This window comes from Phacochoerus africanus, chromosome 4, assembly GCF_016906955.1.
Source record: "Phacochoerus africanus isolate WHEZ1 chromosome 4, ROS_Pafr_v1, whole genome shotgun sequence".
In the NCBI taxonomy this organism is placed as follows: Eukaryota; Metazoa; Chordata; class Mammalia; order Artiodactyla; family Suidae; genus Phacochoerus; species Phacochoerus africanus.
In genome coordinates this window covers 81,699,373-81,723,435 of record NC_062547.1, presented here as the reverse complement: position 1 = coordinate 81,723,435, position 24,063 = coordinate 81,699,373, and the positions used below count along the sequence as shown (strand labels likewise).

General features: G+C 39.5%; 1 protein-coding gene across 1 annotated transcript in view; it reads left to right on the top strand.

Annotated features, from left to right (window-relative positions):
- Positions 1–3,163: 3,163 nt before the first annotated feature.
- The window catches only part of SIMC1 (SUMO interacting motifs containing 1), a 74,777-nt gene continuing 53,877 nt past the window's right edge, over positions 3,164–24,063 (top strand). Inside the window, exon 1 of the mRNA XM_047778063.1 lies at positions 3,164–3,424. Within this exon, the coding sequence (XP_047634019.1) occupies positions 3,296–3,424 (129 nt within the window). The 5' untranslated portion in view covers positions 3,164–3,295. The remainder of the gene's footprint in view (positions 3,425–24,063) is intronic.

Below are 24,063 nucleotides of genomic sequence, written 5' to 3'. Positions count from 1 at the left end.
GGGACCAGAGTAGAATTTTTTTTTTTTTCCTTTTCTCTTTTGGCCACCCTGCATCTGATCCCTGGCTTAGGAATCAGATCCGCAGTTTCAAACCAACCCCAGATACTTCAGAGATAATGACAGATCCTTAACCTGCTGTGCCACAGTGGGAACTCCTATCCATCTTGTTTCTGATGCATTTCAAAGCAACTTGCAGACAATTATACTTCACCACTTAGCACTACAGCACTCATATGATACAGCACTCATAAATTTTTATGGCAAAATTTACTTACAATGAAATCATAAATTTACTATATCAAATAACATTTGCTATATAAAATAACATTTATTTATATAATCTATATAAAATAACATTTATTTATATAATCTACAAAAATATGTATTATTATGTCCTGATATTTAGAAGTTCATAGCATGTTATGTTCATGTTCCCCCAAAATTAGTTATGTTGAAGTTCTATCCCCCAACGGAGCGGTATCTGGAGATGGGTTCTTTGGGAAGTCATTAAGGTTAGATTAGATTAGGGCATGAGGACGGAGCCTTCATGATAGGATTAGTGGCCTTACAAGAAGAGGAAGAGATCTCTCACCTCTCCCCTCTCCCCACATACGCCCACTGGGGAAAGGCCATTTGAAGATAAACTCAGAAGTCTGCAACTCCAGAAGAGTCTTCACCAGAAACTGAATTGGCCAGCACCTTAATCCTGGACTTCACAGCCTCCAGGACTGTGAGAAAATAAACTTCTGTTTAAGTCACCAATCTACGGCATTTTGTTATGGTAGCCTGAGCACACCAAGACATAGAGTTATTGGGAAGCCACAGAAAGGGCTTGAATACATACTTTCTTCAAGATCACATTGGCTGAGTGTGGAGGAAGGGATGAACAAGGACAAGAATAGATTCAGGAAGACTGGATAGGAGGCTAAGACAGTAGATTGGGCCAGAAGTGATCTCAGCTTGCCTAGAACCATAACAGTAGAGGCGGAAAATAGTAAGTGCAAGAAACACTTAGTGGGTAAGACAGACAGAATTTGTTGATGAAGAAAGGATAGAAACCAAGCATAAATCTCAGATTTCTTACTTGAGCAATTGCTGGCTGTTGGTATGACCAGTTACTGAGGTAGGGAACACAGAGGAGAAGCGGGCTTTATTTTTGGTGGGTGGGGTAGGGGAAGTTGAGTTTAGTTTTAGACATACTCAACTTGAGATGCCTATGAGATTCAGTAGACATTTGAAAAGTACATCTGGAGCTTTGAGGACTGGGCTGGGCTGGAGATAAACATGTGGGAGTCACCAGAATAAAAATTATCATTAAAGCATGGGAATGATTGAGATTGTGTAAGGAGTAGTACATGAAGGTCATGAAAACACCATGATTTAAAGGAGTGAGTTCCAGCCATAAAAAAGAACAAAATAATGCCATTTACAGCAACATGGATGGAACTAGAGACTCTCATACTAAGTAAGTCAGAGAAAGACAAATACCATATGATTATCATGTACATCTGGAATCTAATATAAGGCACAAATGAACTTTTCCACAGAAAAGAAAATCATGGACTTGGAGAAAAGACTTGTGGTTGCCAAGTCTGCCAAATTCCTGACAAGGGGAGGAGGGAGCTGGATGGACTGGGAATTTGGGGTTAATAGATGCAAACTACTGCCTTTGGAATGGATAAGCAATGAGATCCTGCTGTATAGCCTGGAAACTATATCTAGTCACTTATGATGGAGCATGATAATGTGAGAAAGAAGAATGTATATATGTATGTGTGACTGGGTCACCTTGCTGTACAGGAGAAAATTGACAGAACACTGTAAACCATCTATAATGGGAAAAAATCATTAAAAATAAATAAATAAATAAATAAATAAATAAATAAAGAGTTAGAGCAGCAAGTGTCAGCTGAGACTGAAAAGAAGTAGTAACAGAGGTAAAGAGTACCAGAAGCCTAGATAAGTTAAATAAGCTAAATGTTTAATCGCATTTGGTGAAGACAATGAATCTCTTCACCACAAAGATGGTTTCACACCATCAGAACATCTGAAACCAGTGGGCCACAGACCAGTGGTTTTCATTGTGTGGTCCTCAGAACAGCGGCATCCACATCACCTGGGCACTTCTTAGCAATGAAAACTGGGCAGCCTCACCTCATACCAACTGAGTCAGAATCCTGGGGTTGGGCGTGGCAATCTGTGTTTTAACAAGCCTCTGGGTGATTCTGATGCTTACTAAAGTCTGAGAATTGCTGCTCTAGGCAGTGCTAAAAGAGCACCTGATAACAATTGCTTAAGAAACCAATGCCCTTTGCATAAACACGTTTTCCTTTGGATCTCTTAATACGTTTCACCAAATTGCTAGAGCCTGAGCAGCAACATTCTGTGTCTACCCCACGTTTATTGTAACACAGATCCCATCTGGTCCTCTGACTACCTACCACTTCTCCCTCCACTGGGTATATCTTTTTTGCTCACTCCTAACATCTAATTATTTATGATGTTTGCTCCTTCATCGCTTCTCTCTGTGCATTTTTTCAATTTCTGATCCTGCTACCAACTGAATAAATCTCTAAATCTCACGGTTTAAATTTGTGAGCGACATAGATTGTTGGTGTAACCGCACTGGTACAACTTGGGGGAGTCATTTGGCATCATTTATTGAAACAACAGAAACATCGCCTTTGACCCAGTAATTAGACTTCCAAGAATTGATTCTACAGAGGTACCTGCACATGTGTACAAAGAAGTGAAGCCTCTCTCCCCACACTCGGCCAGAGGCCAGCTCAACCACTCTCAGTCGGTGGCAAGGCCACCCTTTACGCCGCCAGTCCGAGGCCAGGTCCCACCCGGAGGGCCTCTCTCCCGGGGTCTCAGTTCACACCTCACTTCCCACTTCAGTCAGCAGCTGGGGAAGTTCTCACAGCCTCCCCGTTCCGCGCGACCGCCCCCAACACCGGGCCAAGCCGGCTGCGACTTGATTTTCTCTCTCTCTCTCTTTTTTTCTCCTGAGTAACGAAGGACGAGGGCCACCGCCAAGCCCTGTGACCGCGGCTCCGACCGAGCGGAAGGCTACCCGCAGCCAGGGGGAGGGGCTCCGACGGGGCGGGGCCTGGCCGACGGGGCGGGGCTCGGGGCGGGAAGGGGCGGGGCGGCAGGGTGATGGCCCAGGTTGTCGCTGCCGCCTCCGCCGCCGCCGCCTCAGCCACAGGAACTGAAGTCGCCGCCGCTCCCTTAGCTGCCGCCTCCTGGGTCGCCGGCCGCCCGCGCGCTGGCTCGGCCGGGACCCGCAGCCATGGAGGACTTCATCGTGATCTCGGACGACAGCGGCTCCGAGAGCTCCGGGGGGAATCGCTCCGGCCGGGCACGGAGGCTCCGCCGGGCCCTGTCCCGGACCCCTGGCACGCTGCCCCGCCGGACCGTGGTGAGTGAGCGAGCCGCCTCTCGCCCAGCCCCGCCTGGGCTGGAGCGCCGCCCCTACTAGGGATACCCGCGGCCCGGCCTGCCGCCTCGGGCTGCCCCGCGGCCCGCCCCTGGGCGCCTCACAGCTGCAGCCGCTTCCCGCCTTGCCGCCTTCCCGGCGTGTCCCGCCCCGAGGAGCGTGTCGGGCCCGGGCCGGGGTAGCCAGGCCTCCCGCGCTCCGGGCTCAAGCCCGAGCAGGCTGAGGCTGGAGAGTGGGGGCCGAGCACATGGAAGAGGTCCTGGCGCGCCCGGTGGTGGGGGTGCTGGAGCCCACAGCGGGCGGAGGCCGGGCCGCAGGCTTCCCCGAGCTTTGGCAGGACCGGTGGCTGGGGGTCCGTGGGGACGCGAGGTCCTGAACCTCGAGGCGGGGACGCGGGAGCGTGTAATTGTTTGGCTTGTGGTGGGTACAGATGTATGCAGGGGAGGTAACAGGAGCCCAGGCTCGGAGGGAGGGAAGCCAGGGCCTGGGCCAGATGGTGGCTGCGCTCCAGGGCCTGGCAGCGGAGTGAGGGGCCCGATTTTGGAGTTGTGCGGGGGGCGGGGGGGGGTGATTTATTTCGCTGAGCAAACATTCACCAAGCTCTAAAGGGAGGGAAACATCTCTCACGATTTCTTTTTCCTTCAGGCTCCTTAGTCTTTGTCCTTCCTGAGGTGGTGAATAAAACATCTATGTCCCTGCCTTTCTAGAATCCTCCACAGATATTTATTGAACCCCTACTTTGAGCCAGATGCCCTAGGAGCTCGGAATATGATGGAGAACACAGCATCCGTGGCTCCTGTCATAGAAGGTGATATAATCAACAAGTGGCTATTGAGTACTCAAGGGATGGGAGACGGCGTTCTCTCAGGAGACTCAGCATCAGACTTCCAACAATCTTCCCAGCTGCCCAAAGCCACACCCCAGAAATAACAGAATTGTCACGCTGACGTCATTTGTAAAGGCCTGCCTTCATATGCAAATACACCGTCCATACTAATCTAGTTTCTGCTTCTCCAGTCCCCTTCCCACAGAGAGCCACTTCTGTGTCCCAGGTGTAGTTAGTGCTAAATCTAGGAGGTCACTGTAGAATGAATGGCATGCAAAACTAATTAACTTTCGGTGCTATGTTGCCATGGTTCAACCAAGAGTGATTCTCAATAAATTTGAATAAAGATTTTAGGTGAGATGGACAGACAAGAGATTTTCAAGGTAAAAGTGACCCAACTTGGGAAGTGAAGGGATGTACCTACTGCTGTGACAGTATGGGGTACATACTAGATCCACACAAAAAAATTTGTTGGAAGAAAGAATGTTTGAAGGAATTTGAATGGGGGGGCATGGGGAGAGAGCAGTTCAGACAGATGTTTGATGAGTGAGCAAATACAATGGGTGTAGGCTTGGGGTGGTGGGAATGCCAAGTTCAAGAAGACTTGAACTCTGGAGGAAAATCATAACAGGAGAGATTTGGTAATCTAAGTAGAAAGGAGCATTGGAGACCTAATTGCGACTGAGATAATCAAGGAAAAGAATATAGGAAGGAAAAAATAACTGCAGAATAACTCCCAACTGCCTCTCCCAGTTCTTCTTCTTTCCTGTTCCTCCTCTCAGTCCCCCTTTAACTATGTCCTTCCAGCCTGCTTCCATTCCTGCCAATCGATGTCCGTCTTCCCTCATCCTGGTCCAGCTTTCTTCTTCAAGTGCCCAGATGTGTATACTGTGATCTTTATATACATACATGGGGCACTCTCAAACTGTCCCCCTCCCCATGAGCACCCAATCAAGCATTTTGATGCGGAGCTTTTTTTTTTTGTCTTTTTTTTTGCTATTTCTTTGGGCCGCTCCTGCGGCATATGGAGGTTCCCAGGCTAGGGGTTGAATCGGAGCTGTAGCCACCGGCCTACGCCAGAGCCACAGCAACGCGGGATCCGAGCCGCGTCTGCAACCTACACCACAGCTCACGGCAACGCCGGATCGTTAACCCACTGAGCAAGGCCAGGGATTGAACCCGCAACCTCATGGTTCCTAGTCGGATTCGTTAACCACTGTGCCACGACGGGAACTCCATGATGCAGAGCTTTTTGAGTTGAAAAGAAATGAAGGTTAATTGCCAGAGTAGTACTCAAAGTAAATCTGGCTTCTCCAGATATTTACTCCAGCTTTCTAAAAACTGCAGGCTGGTTCTCCTTTTACCTTCATTGCAAGTTAGATAATGGTGGTAGGATAACCACACAAAGATCAGAGGCAGTAAGAGACTTGCAAGGTTATAGAGCCTAAAGCACCTTTGCCCAGGTTTTCCTCAAGGCCTGGAGGTCAGAGAAACCTCTGTTCAAATCAGGAAACTTCTCCCACCCCCCGACCCCATAACAGCTGTGTGAGCTTTGGCAAGTTCTGTCATCTCTCTCAGCTTTTGCACTTGAGAATATTAATACCTACCTGACAGAACCATTAGAAAGTTTTAAATGAAGCAATGCAAGAAAAATGCCCAGCATAAATGATAGCTTTTGCTACACTTTGTGCTGTTTCTCAGGCCTGATCTTTCCAAGCTTGGCAAGCGATGAAGAAACAAGTTTTGTCATTTTTTTTTCCTTTTTTGCAAAAATTGACTGTGGGGAGACAACTTGCTTGAATTCAGGAAATCATAAAGCGATCTCCAGTGTTGAAGTTTATGTTGCTGAACTCTTAACCCAGACTTTAGACATCATTAAGTTGATGAAATGTATCTGTGTTTTTTATAATATTTGTTGGATTTTTTCCCACCTATAAAAGCAGGACATGTTCAGCTAAGTTTCATTGACCTAATTACAGAAAATTTAGAAATGTGAATAGAAGAAAATTTAAATTGCTCTTAACCTCACCATCTAAAGATAACCAATGTTGGAGTTCCCTCGTGGCTTAGCGGGTTAAGGATCTGGCATTGTCACTTCTATGGCTCTTGTTCCTGCTGTGGCAAGGGGTTGATAACTGGCCTGGGAACTTCTGCATCCCACAAGCAAAGCCAAAGAGGGGGAAAAAAAATGATAACCAATGTTAACGTTTTGAAATATACCTGCCTAAACTTTTATCTGTAAATGCCTGTGTGTGTAAATAGTATCCATGTGTCTTGACCCATACATATTTTTTTTGCAAAAATGAAGTCTTGCTATACTTCTTTTTTTAAGCTTGTCTTTTTCTCCTCATATACTTTTTATCTTTCTGCATCAATAAGTACACATTTTCACCAATTTTTTAATATATTTAATTATACTGATTTATAATTACATTTATCTTCCATAAATTGATATCATACTGCCATTTATAAATTTTCTTATAAAGAACTCAGTGATATAGCACAGGAAAATCTACTGAAAGGTTTGTAATACCTATATGGGAAAAAAGAACGGATATATTTATATGTATGACTGATTCACTGTGCTGTACACCTGAAACTAATACAATATTGGAAGTCTACTCCAATAAAATTAAATTTTAAAAAAAAGGGAGTTCCCGTCGTGGCGCAGTGGTTAACGAATCCGACTAGGAACCATGAGGTTGCGGGTTCGGTCCCTGCCCTTGCTCAGTGGGTTGGCGATCCGGCGTTGCCGTGAGCTGTGGTGTAGGTTGCAGACGTGGCTCGGATCCTGCGTTGCTGTGGCTCTGGCGTAGGCTGGTGGCTACAGCTCCGATTGGACCCCTAGCCTGGGAAACTCCATATGCCGCAGGAGCGGCCCAAAGAAATAGCAAAAAAAAAAAAAGACAAAAAAAAAAGAACTTGGAAATTTCCTCATAAATAATCTTTTTACTCTTGTTCAGTGGTTTGTTTAGGATAAGTTCCTCTTCTGAGATTGCTGAGTTTAAAAGTATGCCCTCTTTTGAGGGGTTTTGATGTACATTTTCAAATTCCTGCAGAAATCATGAACCAATTATATTCTCACCATGCCCCTTTCTCCACTACCTAGACCCTCCTAGATATTGTCAGTTTACTCAGTGAATATTTATTGAACACTTACTGTATACCATGCACTCTTGTAGGTGCTAAGAATACAGCTGTGAACAAAACCAAGTCCCTATTCTCATCAAGGTTTCATTTTAGAGGGAAACAAAGAGTAAACAATCATATGAATGTCATGTCAGATGATATACTGAGTGTTAGGAAGAAAAGTAAGGCATTTTTGTTCTTTTAATCTTTGGTGATTTGATAGCCAGGATCTGTGAGCTGTTACAGCTTTAATTTTTTTTTTCCTTTGGCTCTGATTCATTCTCTGATTACATACTTATTGAGTACATGCTCTGACCCTGGGTACCAAAGGTGAACAAAATGACATTGGTTGAGAGAGATATGCAATAAACAAACAAGTGAACAATATAATAAGAGAGTAACTTCCTTGGGGTTGGAAACATTAAATCCTGTTTTCAAAGAGGGTCTCTGAAGAGTTAATATTTGATCTGAGAACAAAATGACAGAACAGATTTGTTAAGAGACCGTCTTGGGGAATCAAGTAGCAGCAAAGAGTGCAACAAAAACAAAGCCTTGGAGCTGGGAATGGGCATAGCTAATTGGAGGAATGGAAAGGCTAGAATGTGAGTGAAGGAAAGAATTGGAAGAGATGAAAAGTAGGTGGGCTCTGTTATATATGGCTTGTAGACCACAGTAAGGAACTTGGACTTTATTCTTATGTAATTAGAAATCTTTGAAGGCTTTTAAGCAGGGGAATAACATCTGATTTACATTTATAAAAGGTGACTCTAGGAGTTCCCACTGTGGCATAGTGGGTTCAGAATCAGACTGCAGTGGCTCAGGTTGCTGTGGAGGTATGGGTTCAATTTCCAACCCAGTGCAGTAGGTTAAAGGATCCAGTGTTGCTTGCAGTTTGGATTCAATCCTTGGCCAGGGAGCTTCCATATGCCACAGATATGGCGATTAGGAAAAAAAAAAAAAAAGGTGACCTTAGCTACCATGAGAAGAAAAGACTGTGAGCAAGGTGACCATATAATTTATCATTCCAATGGGCATTCTTCTGCAAATGAAAAGAGGTGCTAACGGGACAGGGTGTCAAGCAACAGGTGAAAACTGAAACTGTTCAAATTAACCAGAAGTATGGTCACCTTACTGTGAGGGGACAAAAGTGGAATCTGGAAGATCCGTCTTGGAGGCTGCAGTGGTAATCCAGGCCAGAGATAATGGTAGCTTAGCCTAGAGTGGTGGGCAGCTGGGAGACAGGAGGGATATGGAAAGAATTTATGAAGTAAAAGCAGCTGGACCTGATCCTTGGATTTGTTTAATGAGCAAAGGAAGGAAAGTAGAATGATGCACTGCTTTTGGCTTGAGTGACTGGATTCAAGTTGGTGTCATTCACTGAAAGACTTGGAGAGGAACAGGTTTGGAGAAAAGATTCAAGAGTTCTCTTTGAAAAGTGTTGAATTTAAGATGCCTGTGGGATAGCCAGCTGAGATGCCAGGTATGATGTTTGTAGTGAGTTTGGAGGCCAGGGAACAAGTCCTGACTAGGGTCACAAATTCAGGGTCATTAGCACATAGGTTGTAGTAAAGTCATTGACCTAGATGAGGTCATGTAGCTGAGAGTCTACAAGAGGAAGAGCTTCTAGGATGTAGCCCCAAGAGCATGCCACAGCACCCAGCCCAGGCAAAGGAAGGAGGAGCAGCTAGTGAGGTTGGAGTATGTGCTTGGCATATAGCACAGCTGGACATCTTGTTAGTGTTTATTGGAGACAGACATATTGGAGATCTCTCTCTTTCATGTATATATACACACACATACATATAAATATACATACTTATATATGTACACTGTGTGTGTATGTATGGTGTGAGAGAATTGTCTGTTCTTGTCCTGTTGAGGCGGGTTGTTTTGTTTTGTTTTGTTTTGTTTTTACTAATTTGTCAGTTTTACTTAGTAAAGATGTTTTATAGGTTGAATTGAGTCCTCCAGAAAGAAGTGTTGAAGTCCTCACCACTTCAACAGGTGGCCTTATTTGAAAATCGGGTCATTGCAGTTATACTCAGTGAAGATGAGATCATGCAGAGCAGGGTGGGCCCTTAGTCCCGTATAAGATATGAAGGAGAGGAGGAATACTATGTGAGATGGGAGTTATGCAGCTCCAAATCAAGGAACATCAAGGATCGCTGGCGACACCAGAAGCTAAGAGAAAGGCACAGAACAGATTCGGCCCTTGAGCCTCTGAGGAAAGCATGGTCCTGCAAACTCCTTGCTTTTGAACTTTTGAGCCTCCAGAACTGTGAGAAGATCAATTTCTGTTGTTTTAAGCCAGCTGGTTTGTAGTAATGTGTACTAGGAATCTAAAAAAGCTCCCTGTGTTATATAAGTTACATTCTTTCCCAACTTTGTGTGTGTGTGTGTTTGTCTTCTTAGGGCCACGCCACTGGCCTGTGGAAGTTCCCAGGCTAGGGGTGGAATCAGAGCTGCGGCCACAGCGAATCAGGATCTGAGCTGCATCTGCAACCTACACAGCAGCTCACGGCAATGCCAGATTCTTAACCCACTGAGCAAGGCCAGGAATCAAACCTGCATCTTCATGGATCCTAGTCAGTTTCGTTACTGCTGAGCCACAGTGGGAGCTCCCTCTTTCCCAACTTTTTATCTCTTTGGTTTTCTTTACAAAGATTTTACTTTTTTATGTACTCAATTCTGTCACTCTTTTCCTTTTATGATTTCTTTGTTGCCATACTTAGAAAGGCTTTCCTTACTTCTAAGATTATAAAAATAGTTTTTATATTTAATTCATTAATCTGCCTGATTTTAGTCTAAAAAAATAGAATCATAATCTAATATTTTCTTTCAAGATGGTTATTATCCTTTTTAGCCAGTGGTTTGAAATATTACCTTTATCAATTGATAACCTTTGTGACTATTTGTGGACTTTGTGTTCTGGCCTTATTACATGCTGTTCTAATAATAAGCAGAGGAAACTCTTTTTTTTTTTTTGTCTTTTTGCTATTTCTTGGGCCGCTTCCGCAGCATATGGAGGTTCCCAGGCTAGGGGTCTAATCGGAGCTGCAGCCACCGGCCTACACCAGAGCCACAGCAACGTGGGATCCGAGCTGCGTCTGCAACCTACACCACAGCTCACAGCAACGCCGGATTGTTAACCCACTGAGCAAGGGCAGGGACCGAACCCGCAACCTCATGATTTGTTAACCACTGTGCCATGACAGGAACTCCAGGAAACTCTTTATTGCTCTTCTTTTTAAAAATTTTCTGCTAGTTTGCCATATACTTTCAGATAATTTTAAAATCAATTTTGGTCAACTTCCAAATAATTTTTACTTTTTGAAATTGAGATTATACTAAACTTAGAAATCTATAGTTTATAATGTTTTATTTAATGAAGTTTTGTATTTTTACATAAATATTTGTGTATCTTTTTTCTTTGTTTTTTTTTTGTTGTTGTTGTTTAGAAAGATTTTTCCTGTCCTGAGAATATTTTCCTGTTACTTCCTTATTATTTTACTATCTCATTCTTAGTATTTATTTCTTTAATTCATCTGAATTGTTTTATATGGCACAAAGTATACTTACCATTTTCCATATACTATATTGCCTTATTTCTAAGAGAGCACTGAATTTGAGACTTGCTATCAATTTAAGAGAGCTTTTCGGGAAAAGAAACTACTGCTAGAAATATTTACACTGTTAGATGCATCTTGATTTGCAGATGTATGAGGGAAACATTCTGGATAATAGAATATTTAATACATGATAATCAATTGTCTGAGAATCATTTCCTAAAGAGTTAATTTGAAACACATTTTTTAACACCATATTATTTTATGCGTTTGTATTGGTTTTCTGGGTTTTTTATTGTTTCATGTTCTCAATGCTAGAACTTTACTGTTTTATTTTTACAGTTTGATAATATTTTTTGGTATCTTATAGAGCAATTACCTCTCCTTGCTTCTTTTTCCCCCCAGAATTTCTTGGCACCTGTGACCACTTTAGTCTTCCAAGTGAATTTTAGAATCATCTCATCATTAGATCAGGGTTTCTTTGGGCCAGATAATTCTTTGTTGTGGGAAGCTGTCCTGTGCACTGTGGAATGCTTAGTTTAGCTGTCCCGTGCACTGTTTGCTATAACGGGTTGACTGTGTTAATCGCAGTGAGCATCACATAGTAAGAAAAGCTGGCATTTATGCTGGGTATCATGTTAAGTGCTTTGCAAGGATTAACTCATGTAATCCTCACTGCAGTGCCATGAGGTGGGTACTATTATTGTCCCTATGTGATAGATGAGGAAACTGAGGTCGGTTCAACAAGGTACTAATTGGTAGAGCAAGTTTGCCACCACTAGTGATCCTGAAAATCCTGGAGTGAACTTGAAAACCTCTCACCAGGTTTCTAAAGGAACATCCTCTGGGGATGCTAGAAATAAATAGTTAAGTGGAAAACAAGTTGCAAAATATAATTCTATTTTTCAAATGTATATTTTTATCAGAATAGACCCACCAGGGTTTTTTATTCCAAAAATTATTTTTTATTTTTATTTTTATTTTTTTTAGGGCCTTACCTGTGGCATATGTAAGTTCCCAGGCCACAGGTTGAATCCAAGCTGCAGCTGCCAGCCTGTGCCACAGCCACATCAACGCTGGATCCCAGCCATGTCTGTGATCTATGCCACAAATTGCGACAATGCCAGATCCTTTAACCCACTGAGCCAGGCCAGGGATCGAACCCACATCCTCATGGATGCTAGTCAGGTTCTTAACCTACTGAGCCACAATGGGAACTCCTCAAATTGTTTTTTAAACTTTATCATGTACTTTAAAAATATTTTTTAAGTTGCCTTCTATTTCTCAATCCCTTCTCTCAAATATTGTAAGTTTACTGCTGAACACAGCCACATACTTAATGCCTCAAACATAATAGGTGCTCATTAATTATTTACTCAAGGAGAAACAGAATTCTTATTACTGGTTTCCTAAGGAATCCTTTCCTCCCGAGATAAATTATGGTACAGTTATAGCAGAATACCCTCTGCAGGATGGGGAAAACCAAAGGGTAAATAATGGCATCCATCCCAGAAAAGTTTTTTATAAAGATTTGGGGAACTGAAAATATGAATATGTTATAGAGTATAAGGAAAAATTCACCTATATTTTAAATTTAAAACATCAAATGTAGGAATTCCCATCTTGGCACAGCAGAAATGAATCAAATCCAACTAGGAACCATGAGGTTGCGGGTTCAATCCCTGGCCTCACACAGTGGGTTAAAGGATCCGGCATTGCCACAAGCTGTGGCCTAGGTCACAGCTATGGTGTTGCCTCGAGCTATGGTGCAGGTCACAGATGCAGCTCGGATCTGGCACTGCTGTGTTTGGGGTGTAGGCAAGCAGCTGTAGCTCTGATTCGACCTCTGGCATGGGAACCTCCATATGCCTCAGGTGCAGCCCTAAAAAGCAAAACAAACAAACAACCCCAAAAAACAACAAAAAAAGATCAAATGTCAAACCAATTTGGATCTTAAGTCAAGGTCAGTCCCATGTAAGCCTGCACATCACTTACTCCGTTCCCCATTAACAGCATTAAGATAAAATTCCAGTAGTTCTCATTGTGTCTCAGTGATAACAAGCCCAACTAGTATCCATGAGGATGCAGGTTCGATCCTGGCTTTGCTCAGTGGGTTAAGAATCCATCTGGTGTTGCTGTGAGCTGTGACATAGGTCACAGACGCACCTTGGATCCCGTGTGGCTGTGGCTGTGGCTTAGGCTGGCAGCTGCAGCTCCAATTCAACTCCTAGTCTGGGAACTTAAATGTGCTGCATCTGCAGCCATAAAAAGCAAAAAAAAAAAAAAAAAAAAAAAAAGAAGAAGAAGATAAAGTTCCGTACCATACATAAAATTCTTTGAATTCCCTGAGTTGTTTTACCATTACCACTATCTAATTTTAGAACATTTTCTTCACTCCAAAAGGGAACCCTATATCCTTCAATGAGTTGTCTGGTTTTTTTTAAAGGTACACAATCATATCATTTGAAAATAGAATCTACCTTATCCTGTAGCAGTAGGGTGTGAGGTAGAGCTGGCCATGTGAGAGTGATAATTGCAAATTCAGTTGTGTAATACGGTTTAAGACATTAATTTTGACTGTGTAGACTCCAAACTTGGTTCTCAGGCTCTCTTCTAGATTCTAGGAGCTACCTATTATCCTTAATTAGTTCCTGTTGTGATTAAATTGGTCAGAGTTTTGTTTATGTTTTTGTTTTTGCTTGTAATTAAAATCACTAGTTGATCTATAATCACCAAATTGTACTTCACAAAGGCTATAATATATATTCTAACATGGACAGTGTTTAAGAATACCTGTTCTCTTATGCTGACTCACAGACATTGAAAAACTTATGGTCTCCGGAGGAGACAGTTTGGGGGGGTGGGGGGATGTGCCTGGGATGTGGGATGGAAATCCTGTGAAATCAAATTGTTATGATCATTATACAACTACAGATGTGATAAATTCATTTGAGTAATAAAAAAATAGAAAAAAAAAGAATACCTGTTCTCTTATTTGGGTCAACCCAGATATTATCAGACTTCTTAGATTTGTACCAAATGTAATTGTCTAATTTTTCAATTATCTAGAATTTTGCTGAAAGGAAAAACTCTCAAATGATTAGTTTTTTTTTTTTTTTTTTTTTTTTTTGCTTTTTAGGGCTGCACTCGCAGCATATGGAGATTCCCAGGCTAGGGGTCTAGTCGGAGCTGTAGCCACTGGCCTACACCACAGCCACAGCAACGCTGGATCTGATCCATGTCTGCAACCTACACCATAGCTCGTGGCAATGCCAGATCCTTAACCCACTGAGCAAGGCCAGGGATGGAACCTAAGTCCTCATGGATACTAGTTGTGTTCATTAACCATTGAGCCATGACAGGAACTCCCATAGTTAGCTCATTTAATAGTATTGAATAATCTATGCAATTATATGAAAAACTACCTGTATCTTAAACTAAATTTTCAGATAATTTGGGGCCTATTTTTACATATATTAATTACTATAGTTTTAAATTTTGACTTAATATTTGGTCAGGCAAAGCCTCCTAATTAATTTTTTGTTTTGTTTTCCTCTTAAGTTTATTCTCATTTTGGCCACACTCATGTCATATAGAAGTTCCATGCTAGGAATCAAACCCATGCCACAGCAGTGGCCCAAGCCACCGCAGTGACAATGCCAAATACTTAAGCTGCTGTGCCATCAAGGAACTCAGTCCCTTTATGTTATTCTTGAGATTTCTTCTTTCAAATGAACTTTTAAATCATCTTATTTATTCCTTTTATCTTTTGTCTTTTTCTTGTTGTTGTTGTTGTTGCTATTTCTTGGGCCGCTCCCGCGGCATATGGAGGTTCCCAGGCTAGGGGTCCAATTGGAGCTGTAGCCCCCGGCCTACGCCAGAGCCACAGCAACGCGGGATCCGAGCCGCGTCTGCAACCTACACCACAAGCTCACGGCAACGCCGGATCGTTAACCCACTGAGCAAGGGCAGGGACCGAACCTGCAACCTCATGGTTCCTAGTCGGATTCGTTAACCACTGCGCCACGACGGGAACTCCTTATTTATTCCTTTTAAAAATGCTACTGGAGGAGTTCCCATTGTGGCTCAGCATGGTAAGAACCCGACATAGTGCCCGTGAGGATACAGGTTCAATCCCTGGCCTCACTTAGTGAGTTAACTATCTGATATTGCCACAAGCTGCCATGTAGGTTGCAGATGTGGCTCAGATCCCATGTAGCTATGGCCATGGCATAGGGCAGCAGCTGCTGATCTGATTTGACCCCTAGCCGGGGAACTTCCATGTGCCATGGGTAGGGCCCTAAAAAGAAAAAAAAAAAATACTATTGGAATTTTGTTTGGAGTTTATTAAATTTATAGATTAATTTGGAGGTAGCCAATACTTTTTAAACTTTAAATTTTTTGTTATAAAAGTTATATGTCTAAACTATCTGAATAGACCTGTATCTCTTAGCTTGAATCAAAAATTAGTAACTCTACAAATCAGAAAGCATCAGGCCCAGACGGATTCACTTGTATATTCTGCTAAACATTTAAAAAAGAAATTATGCCAGTTCTCTGCAGAAGATAGAAGCAGAGGGAATACTTCCTAATTCAGTCTATTACCCTAATACCCTAAACCTAGACAAAGACATTACAAGAAGAGAAAACAGACCAGTATCTCTCATTGAACATAGATGCAAAAGTCCTCAATAAAATATTAGCAAATTGGATCCAACAATGTATGAAAGGAATTATACAGCACAACCAAGAGGAATTTTTCTCAGGTATGCAAGTCTGGTTCATACAAAAATCCATTAATGTAATCCACCACATCAGCAGGCTAAAGAAGAAAATTTTTCTTCATATGATCTTATTAATAAATGCAGAAAATACATTTGAAAAAATCCAATACCCATTCATGGTTTAAAAAACAAACAACCTGGTGTTCCTGTCATGGTGCAGTGGAAATTAATCCGACTAGGAACCATGAGGTTTTGGGTTCGACCCCTGGCCTCACTCAGTGGGTTAAGGGTCCCGCGTTGCCGTGAGCTGTGGTATAGGTCACAGATGCGGCTCAAATCCTGAGTTGCTGTGGCTCTGGCATAGGCCGGCAGCTGTAGCTCTGATTAGACCCCTAGCCTGGGAACCTCCATGTGCTGCAGGTGCAGCCCTAAAAAAAGACAAAAAAAAAAAAAAACCCAACCAACTAAAAGCTTCTCAGCAAGCTAGGATTAAAGGAGGAAATTCCTCACCTTGATAAAGAACATTTTCAAAAAACGTCTCATACTTAATGGTAGGAAACTTGAAATTTTCTGCCAATCAAGAACAAGGCAAGTTCTCTCACCAATGTGTTTCAGCATTGTACTGGAAATCCTAGCTTATGCTGTTGGATAAGAAAAAGTATACAAATTGAGGAAGAAATAAAATTTTCTTTACTCAGATGTCATAATCACCTATGTAGAAAAAATCCAGCAGAATTAACAATAACAACACAAAAACCAATAAGTAAATAGCAGGATTAAAGGATGCAAGGTCAGTTTACAAAAGTCAGTCACTTTCCTGTATACCAGCAGTGGACAAGTAGAATTTAAAATTAAAAAGATATAACCATTTATATTAAAATCTAAAGAATGAAATACTTAAGTATAAATGTAATAAAATGTAATTGAGGAAAACTACAAGACTGATAAAAGGTATCAAAGAAGAACTAAATAAATGGAGATATATACCATGTTCATGGATAGAAACAATATTGTCAAGATGTCAGTTCTTATGAACCTGATCTATAGATTCAATGCAATCCCAATCAAAATCCTAGCAAATTATTTTGTGTATATTAATAAACTGATTAAAGTTTATATGTAGAGACAAATGAGAATAGCCAACTCAATTTTGAAGAACAAAGTCAGAGGACTGCCACTACCTGACTTCAAGACTACTAGAAACTACAGTGATCGAAACAGTGTGGTATTAGTGAAAGAATAGACAAGTAGATCAGCAGAAAAGAAAGCTCAGAAATAGACCTACATTACTATAGTTGACTGATCTTTTACAAAGGAGCTAAACTAATACAACGGAGCAAAGATTGTCAATTCAACAAATGATGCTGGAACAACTGGACATTTACATGCAAATAAATAAATCTAGACATAGACCTTACACCCTTCATAAAAATTAACTCAAAATGAATTATAGACCTCAAACTAAATTGTAAAATTCCTGAAAGATAACATTGGAGAAAACCTAGATGCCTTTGGATTTGGTAATGTTGTTTTGGATAAAATACCAAGGATATGATCCATGGAAGAAATAATTCTTAAGCTAGACTTTATTACTACTAAAAACTTCTCTGTGAGACACAATGTCAAGAGAATAAGATAAACCACAGATTAGAAGAAAATATTTGCATAAGACACATTTGATAAAGGACTGTTCTTTTAAAAATGCAAAGAACTCTTAAAACTCAACAACAACAACAACAAAAAACGGAACAACCTGATTTAAAAATGGCGAAAAGGAGTTCCCGTCGTGGCGCAGTGGTTAACGAATCCGACCAGGAACCATGAGGTTGCGGGTTCGGTCCCTGCCCTTGCTCAGTGGGTTAACGATCCCGCGTTGCCGTGAGCTGTGGTGTAGGTTGCAGACGCAGCTCGGATCCCGCGTTGCTGTGGCTCTGGTGTAGGCTGGTGGCTACAGCTCCGATTTGACCCCTAGCCTGGGAATCTCCATATGCCGCAGGAGCGGCCCAAGAAATAGCAAAAAGACCAAAAATAAATAAATTATAAAAAAAATAATAAAAATGGCGAAAAGACAGACACATCACCAAAAACAGTATACAAATGACAAGTAAATACATGAAAAGATGTTCAACATCATAAGCCATTAGGGAACTGCAAATTAAAATAACAATGAAATATTACTACCTTTAGATTTTAGAATAGCCAAAATCAAAATCACTGTCAACATCAAATGCTGTTGAGGATGTGGAACAATGGAATTCTCAATCATTACTCTTGGGAATGCAAAATGGTACAGCCAATTTGGAAGATAGTTTGGCAGTTTCTTAAAAATTAAATGTATTCTTACCCACACAATCCAGTAATTGCATTTTTGGTATTTACCCAAATGAATTGAAACATGTCAAAAATATACAAAACTTATGTCCACACACATGCAACATCTGGGTACAGATGTTTACATCAACTTTATTCTTAATTGCTGAAACTTGGAAGCAACTAAGATGTTCTTCACTAAGAGAATGGATAAGTAAACTGGTAATCCAGACACTGGAATATTATTCAGCACTATTTAAGAAATGAGCTATCAAACCATGAAAATACTTGGAGGAAACTTCAATGCATATTACTAAGTGAAAATGCCAATCTGAAAAGAGTACATACTATATGATTCCAAATGACATTCTGGAAAAGTAAAACTATGGCACAGTAAAAAGATTAGTGGTTGCCAGGAGTTAGTGGAGAGGGAGAACCAAATAGACAGAGCACAGGATTTTTCAAGCAGTGAAACTACTCTGTATGATACTACAATGGTAGATACATGTAATTATCCATGTATTTGTCAAAACTCATAAAATGTACAGCACCAAGAGTAAACCCTAATGTAAACTATGGGCTTTGGGTGTTGATAATGTCAATGTAGGTTCATCAGTTGTAACTAACGTACCGCAGTGATGCTGGTTGCTGATAGTGGGGAAGCTTGTGCATATGTGGGGAGAGGGAATATATGGGAACACTTTGTACTTTCTGCTAAATTTTGCTCTAAACATTCTCTAAAAAATAATGTTTATTGATTAAAAAAAACTAAATGTACTAGTCCAAAAAATTCGAATACTAGAGAATGGTATACAGTGAAAATTAAGGTAGTGTTAGTCCCCAGCTCATTATTTTCCAGATTTTTTCTGGGTTTTGTCACATTTCCCTTTTCTAAAGTTATTTGAATTTCAGCTTTATTGATGTGTAATTGACAAAATTGTAAAATATTTAGTGTACATGGTGGTGATTTTATATATACACACACATACATACATAGGCATTGTGAAAAGACTCTTCTCATCTAATTAATTACCAAAGTTTTTTAATCAAAGTTTCACACATTATAAATGAATTTTGGTGTCATTTTGTCACATTTTCTAAAAATCCTCATGATTTTTTATTGAGATATAATTGCTATCCACCATATTAGTTTCATATGTAGAGCATGATTCAGTGTTTGTATACGCTACAAAATGATCTCCATAGTAAGTCTAGTTACCATAATTCCTTATACAAAGTTACAAAAATTTTTTTTTTTTGTGATGAGAATTTAAGATTTACTCTCTTTGCAACTTTCAAATATGAGTTAAGATATTATTGACTGTAATCACTATGCTAAACATTACATTCTTATAACTTATTGTATAAATGGAGGTTCATACTTTTTATCCTCCTTCACCCATTTGGCCCACCCTCCCAATCCTCCTGGCAATTGCCATTCTGTTCTCTGTACCTGTGAGTTTTGTTTTTTATGTTTGTTTTTTTTTTTTGCTTTTAGATTCCGCATATAAAAGAAATCATATGGTATTTGTCTTTGTCTTATTTCACTTAATATAATACCCTCAAGGTCCACCTGTATTGTCACAAATGTCAAGATTTTGTACTTTTTGTGGCTGAGTAGTATTCCATTGTGTGTGTGTATCACACTACATATTTTTTCTATTCTTCCATCAATGGACTTGGGTTGTTTGTATTTCTTGAGTATTGTACCTAATGTTGCAGTGATCACAGGGGTGCTTATATCTTTTCAAATTATTGTTTCATTTTCTTCAGATAAATACCCAGAAGTAGAATTGGTGAATCATAAGTTCTATTTTTAATTTTGAGGGGAACCTCCATACTGTTTTCCATAGTGGCTGCGCCATTCCCACTAACAGTGCAGGAGGGTGTGCTTTTCTTCACATACCTTGTTATCATTTGTCTCTTTTATAAGAGCCACTGTACACAGGTGAGAGGTGATAGCTCAATGTGGTGTTTTTTCAAAGTAAAATGTAGCATTTATGTTGACTAAGCTTGTTAATTTTTCCTTGATAACTTTTGGCAAAGAAATTATAGAAATTATAAATTCAAGTCTTTAGGTAAAGACATAAATCATGTAACATTAATTTATAAGCATATTGAACACAATATTTAATTTGTAAACATGATAAATACAATATTTGTGGCTAATATTTGTGTCAAAGATTTTTATAAGAAAGGTTGATAATTATGAAATACTTTAGTCAGAAGGATCAGGCATAAACTATTTTTCTTTATTTTTTAATTTTATTTTTATTAGAGTATAATTGATTTACAGCGTTGTGTCAATTTCTGCGGTACAGCATAGTGACCCAGTCATTATTCATATTCATATATACATTCATATATATATATATATTCTTTTTCTCATATTCCATCAAGAGACTGGATATGGTTCCCTGTGCTATACAGTAGGACCTCATTGCTTATCCATTCTAAATATAATAGTTTGCATCTACCAACCCTAAACACCCCCTCCATCCCACTTCCTTCCCCTGACGACCTCAAGACTGTTCTCCATGTCTCATTGTAGTTTTGATTTGCATTTCCCTCATGATTAGTGATGTTGAGCATTTTTCATGTGTCTGTTGGCCATCTCTATGTCTTCTTTGAGAAAATGTCTATTTATATCCTCTGTCCATTTCTTAATCACATTTTTTGCTTTCTGATATTGTGTATAAGTTCTTTATATACTTTGGATATTAACTTTTTATCAGATATTAATTTGCAAATATTTTCTCTCAGTAAGTTGCCTTTTAATTTTGTTGATGGTTTCCTTTGCTGTACAGATGCTTTTTAGTTTGATGTGGTTCCACTTGTTTGTTTTTGCTTTTGTTGCCTTTGCTTTTGGAGTCTAGATACAAAAATAATCACCAATAATCACTGATGTCAGGGAGCTTACAACCTATGTTTTCTTCTAGGAGTTCCTTGGTTTCAAGCCTTGCATTCCAGTCTCTAATCCATTTTGACTTAATTTTTGTATAAAATAGTAGTCTAGTTTCATTATTTTGTGTGAGGCTGTCTAGTTTTCCCAACACCATTTATCAAAGAGACTGTCCCTTCCATATTGAACAGTCTGTATAGTTACCTCCTTTGTCATAAATTAATTGACCACATATTCATGGATTTGTTTCTGGGCTCTCTGTTTTATTTTGTTTTCTTTTGATCCACGTATCTGTTTTAATACCACAATACTGTAGCTTTGCAATACAGTTTGAAATCGGGGCATGTGATACCTTCATCTTTGTTCTTTCTCATGACTGTTTGACTATTTTGGGTCTTTTGTAGTTCCATGAAAATTTTAGGATTGTTTATTCTATTTCTGTGAAATGTGCCATTGGGATTTTGATGGGGAGTGCATTGAATCTGTAGATTGCTGTGGGTAATATGGGCATTTTAACAATATTAATTCTTCCAAACTGTGATCATGAAACATCTTTCCATTTATTTGTGTTTTCTTCTATTTCTTTCATCATTGTCTTATAGTTTTTGCTATATAGCAAAAACTTTCACCTCCTTGGTTAAATTTATTCCTAGGTATTTTATTCTTTTGGATGCAGTTGTAAGTGGGATTGTTTCCTTAATTTCTTTTTTGATAGTTCATTGTTAATGTGTAGAAATGCAGCAGATTGTTGTACATTTATTTTGCATTCTGCAACTTTACTGAATTCATTTGTTAATTCTTACAGTTTTTTTTGGTGAATTTGTTAGCACTTTCCATATATAATATATTGTCTGGAAATAGTGGCAGTTTTACTTCTTCCTTTCCAATTTGGATACTGTTTATTTCTGCTTCTTGCCTAATTGCTCTGGCTGGGACTTCCAATACTATGTTGAATAAAAGTGGTGAGAGTGGGTATCCTTGTCTTGTTCCTGATCTTAGAGGAAAAGCTTTCAGCTTTTCACTGTTGAACATATTAGCTGTGGCCTAACATATTTTGAAATATGTTTCCATCTCTACCCACTTTGTAGGGTTTTTTTTATCATAAATGCATGTTGAATTTTGTTAAATGTTTTTCTGCAACTATTGATACGATCAAAAATGGAGAAAAAGGGGGAAAGGTAGGAGGAAGGACAAATCAGGAGTTTGGGGTTAACATATGCACGCTATTATATATAAAATAATTAATAAGGACCTACTATATAGCACAGGGAACTCTACTCAATATTCCATAATAACCTATGTGGGAAAAGAATATGGAAAAAAAAGTGGATAAATGTATATGTATACCTGAATCATTTTTCTGTACACCTAAAACTAACACAACATTGTAAATCAAGTATACCCCAATATAAAGTAAACTGAAAATTTTAAAAATCAAAATAAATTTAAAACAGCCATACAATTCTACCGGCAATGTACGAGTGCTCCAGTTTCTCTGCATCCTCACTAGCATTTACTGTTGTCACTATTTTTATTTTAGTCATTCTGTTATGTAGTGATACCTCATTGTGATTTTAATTTGAACTTCCCTAATGGCTAATCATGTTGAAATATTTCCATGTTGAAATATTTGCCATTTGTGTACCTTCTCAGTTCTCAATTTCTCAAATATGAAATTTCTGTTCATATCTAACCCATTTTCTAATCAAATTTTTTTCTACTGTTGAGGTATGTGAGTTCTTTATATATTCCAGTTACTAACTCTTTGTTGGATCTGTGGTTTGCAAACATTTTCTCTCAGTCTGTAGCATGTCTTTCCATCCTCTTCACACAGGCTTTTGCAGAGCAAAAGTTTTTAATTTCAATTGTCTTATTTATTCATTTTTTCTTTCATAGATAGTGCTTTTGGTGCTGTCTAAAAACTCTTTGCCTGGCCCTCTTTGCCTGACCCTCTTCCTGACCCCAAAGATTTTCTTTTATTTTTTTCTAAAAGTTTTATAGTTTTACAGCTTATGTTTAAGTCTGTAATGTGTTTTGAGTTAATTTTGGTATAAGTTGTGAGATTTAGGTTGAGGTTCATATTTTTTGCCTCTGGTTGTCTAACTGCTCCAGCATCATTTGTTGAATTACTATTTATTTGATGCTCAAATTGTCCCAGTTTGGGCCAGTGGGAGCCCCTTTATGCAAGCTTCTGTTCAGGGCAATTTTGAATAGGCACTATGTTTGGCTTATTGGCCTACTTTGGAACTAAATCCCCAAGTAACATGTGCCTATACCATACTAACTATCTTAGTATTGGGGATGAGTTCACCTTGAGTTGTGTGAGATTTCTATAACTCTGGTGTGTAAAGGGAGGGTCTCCTGCTCTAGAATCCTTCAGATTCTGATCTTCTAATGCAATTTTCAAATTTCCCAAGGTTGCAAAGTTTGGTCCTACTTATTTAAAAACTAAAAAAATCTCTTTTTTAGCATGAGAGAGGGGAGTCACTCTTCTTCTTATTCTTAGTACATCATTGGGCCAAGAACTGGATTAAAACATATGATATCACTTATATGTAGAATCGAAAATATGGCACAAACGAACCTATCTAGAAAACAGGAACAGACTCACAGATAGAGAGCAGACCTATGGTTGCCAACAGGGTGGGGAATGGGAGTAGGATGGATGGGGAGTTTGGAGTTAGTAGATGCAAACTATTACATTTAGAATGGATAAGCAATGAGGTCCTACTGTTCAGCACAGGGAACTATTTTCAGTTTCTTAGGATAGAACATGATGGAAGATAGTATGAGAAAAAAAATGTATATATATGTATGACTGGGTCACTATGCTGTATAGCAGAAATTGACACAACACTGTAAATGAACTTTAATTAATTTGTTTTTTAAAAAATCTGTTAAAAAATAGTTGGCACTCTACCCAGTAACAAAGAAATATATACATTCTGTTCTGTCACACATTGGACTTTCACCAAGATAGTCCATATCTTAAGTCATTAAACCTTATAAATTTTTAAAATTTTATTGAAGTATAGCTGAATTTACAATGTTGTGTTAATTTCTCTTGTACAGCAAAGTGACTCAGTTATACATATATTCTTTTTCATATTCTTTTCTATTACGGTTTGTCACAGGATATTGACTATAGATCTTTGTTCTGTATA